At 46.3% G+C, this 6,398-nt stretch overlaps 1 protein-coding gene across 3 annotated transcripts in view; it reads left to right on the forward strand.

Moving 5' to 3' along the window:
* Window positions 1-788: 788 nt before the first annotated feature.
* Window positions 789-6,398, forward strand: part of si:ch73-95l15.5 (uncharacterized) — a 9,287-nt gene continuing 3,677 nt past the window's right edge. The window contains exons 1-6 of one of the 3 annotated variants that reach the window (XM_014028727.1): window positions 789-978; window positions 2,126-2,326; window positions 2,403-3,382; window positions 4,116-4,253; window positions 4,685-4,753; window positions 6,009-6,113. In XM_014028727.1, coding sequence (XP_013884181.1) covers window positions 2,155-2,326; window positions 2,403-3,382; window positions 4,116-4,253; window positions 4,685-4,753; window positions 6,009-6,113 — 1,464 coding nt within the window. In that variant the 5' untranslated portion in view covers window positions 789-978; window positions 2,126-2,154. The remainder of the gene's footprint in view (window positions 979-2,125; window positions 2,327-2,402; window positions 3,383-4,115; window positions 4,254-4,684; window positions 4,754-6,008; window positions 6,114-6,398) is intronic. The other 2 variants (XM_014028725.1, XM_014028726.1) reach the window with 2 other exon arrangements.

The raw sequence follows: 6,398 nt of genomic DNA on the forward strand, positions 1-6,398 counted from the left end.
TTACATTTGGCCGCAGCCCTCAGATAGATTTTCATTTTGGGGAAAAGCTTTGTGCAGCCTTGATATATGTATTTAAACTGAAACAGCTGGACTAGTGCATCCTAAATTTAACATCCATTCATTCTTTTAATACAACAGTCATTTCTGCAGTTTTTGGGGAGGTCACCTCCTAATAAATGTCCTTACAGAAAATCTAACTGCTCATTTTAAATCAGTACTTTGACTTTTAATACTTAAAATATACTTTAAGACTTTTACTCAAGTAATATTCCTAAAGGAGACATTAACTTTTACTAAAGTCGTTTTTTGATAAGATACTTGTACTTTTACACAAATATCACTTTGTGGTACTTTATAAAACACTGTTTGATTGAAATTATTATTTTTGATTGAAGATGCTTTTTGTTTGATTGAATCATAAAAACACAAATTTACCTCCATATGTCCGCAGGTCATTTTAAAACTTAAATAATTTAAAATAATAACAGATTAAAGTCATGTATGTAAATTTGTCTTCCAGCGTTAAATAAAACTTTGATTTGTTTGGTGCAGAAAAGGAGAAAACTCCAGACTTTAAATGAAAATAAAGTTTGGATAATTGTTTCTGTTTGATGAAGGTGAGGATGACCGCTCCCCTCACACCTGAAGGTAAATAAATACATTTATTAATAAGTAATATTTATTTTAATGGCTCCTCCGGAGCTCCATACATTCACAAGTGAAAAATGAAAATCTTTAGTTCCTGTCAGTCCGGACAGGTGTGCCTGGTGACGTCACAGAGGTAACACCCACCTTTCCTCAGCTCCTGTGTCGAAACTCCAGCTCACAGTTCCCGGGGGAGTTTTTTTTTTCCTACAAACATCTGGATTTTCTCGTTCGGTTCGGTTCGGGTGGTACCGGTGAGCACTTCCGGCTCGTCGGTTGGACTTTACGACTTTGATCCCGGCTGAGCGCGTGAATCCCGGAGGACTTCAAAAGGTAAAGCTTCAAAATAAAAGCTTTGATCGTGTTGTCAGTCCGAGCCGAACCGAACCGGGTTTGTAGAACCAGCTCAGAGTTTCCTGCTGGGTTCAGAGTCTGTGAGGGAAAAACTGGGTCTGTCATTCAGTGACAGCGTGGCTGAAGGTCGACGTGTTCTGGTTAGGCTGGACCCAGAACCGCAGGCTGGCTCTGGTTCTGCTGGGCTTCCTTCAGAAACTCAGCTCCAGTTTCTCCTCCGGTTCTTTAAATAAATGTACCGTTTTTGATTAAAGGGAGACAAGAAGTCCGGTCTGGATCAGGGAAACCCGGACTTCTCCAGTCCAAAGAGGGAGTCCAGGTCCTGGAGGACCAGCATCCTGCAGTGTCAGGATCCTGTCAGACCTGCAGACTGGTCCTCCAGGACCAGGACTGCAGACAGTTCTGGGTCCGGCTGGGACCTCCTCCCAGTCAGCAGAGCCGCTATGAGCAGAACTAGCTTCTCATTTAGCGGATTAGCTTTTTAGCTAACTTTGGAAACCATTAGCGGACAGATTAGCTTCCGCTAAATTAGGTTTAGCTAATTTTAATTCCACTAAATAATGTTAAACTTTTGTTTTTAAGCCATTTATCCTGAAATAAATCAAAACTATCCCCTCTTACAAACAGCTCTTAGCGTGTTAGCATGTAGCATCTTTAGCAGCTAAACTTCAAACTAAGAGCATTAAAAATTTAAAATAAAAGAACAACATTTTAATAACAAATACAAAAAAGACAATGTATAAAATATGTTTGAGAAAGTATTTTTAGATTAACTTCAAACTGTATTTATAAAAATAAAAACTGACTTGTTAGACAAGCTATAACTCTGGTTTTGATTGGTTGATTTGACACAGATGATCCCGCCCACTTTCAAATTAAACCAATAGAAAACTAACAACGGGTCCTGCTAACCGTCTTAGCGGTTAGCTTATCTGTTAGCAGCTTTGGTGAAGCTAAGTGTTTGGTTAGCGGTGTCCACCAGACGGACCGGAACAACGTCCTCGCTACTGCAGCCGAGGCCTCAGTCCACCTCCTGCTCCATCCTGAAAACCAGATCCTCCTGAGACCAAGGTTTATTCGGCCCGGTTCACAACTTCGACTCTTCTTTCTGGTTCTGTCTGTTTAGGACACCGAGACGTGTCCAACGTGTCCCTGATGTCCAGCAGAGGCAGGAGTGACCTTTGCAGAATATGTGGCGGGGATCTGCAGGGAAACCAGCGGCGATGGCTGTTTGGGGGCCAAAACAAGAGGACTGGTCAGCCCCGGACCCCCACAGAGTCTGTGAGGGGTGCAGGTCTGTCCCGGTCCTCACAGAGCAGTCCTTGGGGTCAGTCTGGAGCCTAAAGAAACATTTCTGTCTGCTGTTCCTGTTGGATTGTAAACACAGCTGTTTGTCTTCACAGGCAGCACGGTGTCTCTGGGGTCCTCGGGGTCTCTGTCCCAGCTCTCTGCCAGCCCCCAGTCCAAAGCGGTGGACCTGCTGTCGGTGCTGACCCACATCCTGGGCCGGTCGGTGCCGCGGGGCGGCGCGGCGGGCGAGTTCGTGTGCGGTAAATGCGTGTCCGCCCTGGAGCGGGTGTTCAAGTTCGACGCGGTGATCGCTCGGGTCAAGGTGCTCTCCAACGAGAGGCTCCAGAAGCTGACCAAGGAGAGGGACCAGATCCGGGTCTGGGTCCGCCACAACTACCAGCACAGACACCCGCAGAGCCTCCAGACCAGGACCAGCGAGGAGGACGCAGAGACTGAGAAGGAGGGCTACCGGGAGATGCTGAGGGACAACATGTCTCTGTCTGAGTACGAGTGCTGGTCTGAGAAGTGGGACACCTGTCCCTTCTTCATCAGGACTGGGAAACGCTGCAGGAAGGGGAAGGGCTGCGAAGGATGCCACTCCTTACGGGTCTCGGACTCGGACTACGAGTCGGTCTGCGGGATTCCTCGTCACCTACCTTTCCAGCCCTTCTCCCCGTTGGCACTGTCGCGGGACAGATCCCAGAGCATGCCCCTCCACTGGCAGGGGGTCCCGTCGGTCCACTCCAGTCCGGCTTCGCTGGCCGGGTCCAGCCTCTCCCTGAGAGGGTCTTCCCGCACCGGGTCCGTTCAGTCTCTGGACTCGGTGGATGGTCCTGATCCCTTTGAGTCCCCAGGAGACCGGGCTGTGAGCTTCCTGCTGAAGGAGCTGAGGGGTCTGGAAGGGAAACCGGTCAGGTCCCCTTCAGGCAGCAGGATCCCCGTTCTGGACAGGAAGACTGACGGGTCCTCCACGCCCAAGGTCAGCCGGTCGCTGAGCTTTGAGGACTTGGACAGTCCGAGGGACGAAGTGGACGGAGAAGATGGAGACGTTCTGACGGAGCTAAGAGAAGAGTACATGCCTCTTCATCGAGCGGTGAGTTCAGCTCGTGTCTGAGCCTGTAGTTCGAAACCGCCAACCGCCCCGGGAAAGCCTCGAGCTGGCTCTGATTTATTTAGGTTTTCTTTCAGAGCAGCTAAATGTTCCTGTAATCCAGCAGTGAGCACAGATCTGCTAATCCGCTATTAGCAGAACTAGCTTCTTGTTTATCGGATTAGCTTTTTTGCTAACTTTGAGAACCGTTAGCCAGCTAAATGTTCCTGTAATCCAGCAGTGAGCACAGATCTGCTAATCCGCTATTAGCGGATCTAGCATCTAATTTAGCGGATTAGCTTTTTTGCTAACTTTGAGAACAGTTAGCCAGCTAAATGTTTCTGTAATCCAGAAGTAAGCACAGTTCTGCTAATCCGCTATTAGCAGATCTAGCATCTCGTTTAGCGGATTAGCTTTTTTGCTAACTTTGAGAACCGTTAGCATTAGCTACCTCTAAATTTCTATCTGTTTAGAAGTTTAGCGTTAGCAGAGCTAAGATTTTGGATTAGCAGAGTAGTGGTTAGTGAAGCTAATGTTTTGGTTAGCTGTGCCCACCACTGCTGTCATCTTTTAAAGTTTTTCTTCGGCTGAGCTCGAGTGATGAACCCAGGTTTAATTCTGGATCAACTGGAGAACTGTTGGTCCGGATCACTTTAAACGTTTCTTTAGTCTGGCTGCTCGGGAGGAGAAAACATGAAGAAAAAGCTGAATCTATGTTTTATATTATTTATTGTAGAGCGCCAACACCAGGGTCCACAGTGCCATGAAGCACCTACGGGCCCAACTGGACCAGGCCACGTCTCGAATCAGAACCCTGGAGGCGGAGCTGAGACGAGGAGGGGCTGAAGTGAACGGATCCGAGGACCTGGCCTCTGTAAGTCCTCCTCACATGTTCCAACAGTAAAAACTGTTTTAAACTTATTTAACAAGAACAGCTGGTTCATTAAAGCGTCTCAGGTCCAAACCGGTCCACAAAGCAGCCTGGAGGGCGTGGCCTCATTTCCTCCTGAATACAGGTGCAGGTCTGGAATCCTGCCCCACCTGCAGAGTTTGCCCCGGGCTCTGCCTGTCCCGTGACAGGACTCAGCTGTTCTGTCAGAACACGTGACCCGGTCTGTCAGAACCAGAGGCCTGACGAGACCAGCAGCTTTAGATCTGAATGTCACTCAGATTATTGTTCAGATTAGTGTCTCACCTGGCTGATCTCACCTGGCTGAACATAAAGTTTTCTAAAAGACATTTCTGTCCTTCAGGTTGGTTCAGCAGTATCTTCAGTCTGACGTTAACCCTCCTCTTCCCTTCCAGGAGGATGGCGGCAGCTTCCTGCTGCAGAGCTTCTGTCACTCCCTGCTGAGCCGGGAGCGTCTGATCCAGGTGGGCGAGGCCGGCAGGAGTCCTCCGGCTGCAGGAGCTCCGGCTCAAAGCTCGCTGGAATGTTGTTTGCTTTTCACCACGCCAAGCGTTCAGCAGAGACTGTTACTTTAGCTGCTGTTAATTATTTACAGCAGAAAAACAAACTCCTGTTGAACTGTCGGGGTTGTTTTCATCAGAAACAAGCAGAGATGATTAGATAACTTCATCATTTAAAACGCTTTTTACTCCAGTTCACAACAAAAGCTGTCAGTGATTCAGATTCAAATCAAATTCAAACACTGAGCCAGATGTCCTCTGGGCCTTCTGGTTTTAAAGAATTTAACATTTCCAGCCAAGAATAAAGACATAAGTAGTTCATCTTTAATTTTGGCAATATAGTCATTAATAATTATAAACCGCTTTATTGGCTTTGATTAATTAAAACATGTGGCAACAGGTGATAGTACATAAATATTTTTTAAATTAGGGTTTAAAATGATGCTCTTGCTGAAGTAGTCCTGGTTTTAGCTTAGCTTAGCATCAAGACCTCAGCTGTGGAATAAAAATACTAAACTGTAAATAATTAATCAGATTAAGAACATTCTCACACTGACTTTTACCTCTTTTCTGGTGCTGCACTAAGCTAACAAATGCTGTTTAGTACACCGACTCTGTTAGCTTAGCTTAGCATAAAAACTGAAATGGGAGAACTAGCCTGCTGTCCTCATATGAGCCTAAATACTAGAAATGTTTGTCAGTTATCAAAACTAAGAAGTACAATTTCACACAATATGTTTCTGTGGTGTGCTACATCCATGCTAAGCTAAATTAGCAACTGTACAAAAGCTAGCCTGTTGTCTCCATGCTAAGCTAAGCTAACAGTTTAGTATTACAACTCTGTTAGCTTAGTGCCAAGACAGCAACTATACAAATTTAACTGTCTGTGTGCTAAGCTAAGCTAACAATCTTAGTTTAGTATAACAACTCTGTTAGCTTAGCATCAAGACAGTAACTGTACAAAAGCTAGCCTGTTGTCTCCATGTTAAGTTGTTAAGTTGACGGGTATTTTTATTTTTTTAAATATCCATAAAACTTCTGTGTTTCTTGTTTTTAAACATGTCAAACTATCACTTCTGGTTAATACGACACTTTGTTTTGAACTTTAATTCAAATTTGCTGCTGAGTTTTAGGCTTCTCTGTGAATCTAAGTGTTTAAAGGCCCGTCTCCTCGGCTGGAGCTCCAGCCTTAATGTCTGTCTGTGTTTGTGTCCTGCAGGAGTGTTTGGGTCTGATCAGAGGACTGAGTGTGCAGGACGGAGCTGGAACTGAGCTGAGCAGCAAACTGACTGAGAATCTGAAGGAGATCCTCTCTGACAACAAGGTCAGAGGAAGCACCGTCTGTTTTTATCTTTGTTTACAGAAAACTTCATCAATCGATGCAGATAAACACCAGCTGCTCAGCGCAGTGCAGCAGATATCAGACGACTTTAGCTGAGATTCGGCTCGTAGTTTTTCTTGGTTTCATCAGGCCGACGAGGCTAACGTGAGGCCGACGTGAGGCCGACGAGGCTGACGTGAGGCCGACGAGGCTAACGTGAGGCCGACGAGGCTAAAGTGAGGCGGACGAGGCTGACGTGAGTCCGACGAGGCTGACGTGAGGCGGACG

Source organism: Austrofundulus limnaeus, unplaced genomic scaffold (assembly GCF_001266775.1).
Source record: "Austrofundulus limnaeus strain Quisiro unplaced genomic scaffold, Austrofundulus_limnaeus-1.0 Scaffold802, whole genome shotgun sequence".
Classification (NCBI taxonomy): domain Eukaryota; kingdom Metazoa; phylum Chordata; class Actinopteri; order Cyprinodontiformes; family Rivulidae; genus Austrofundulus; species Austrofundulus limnaeus.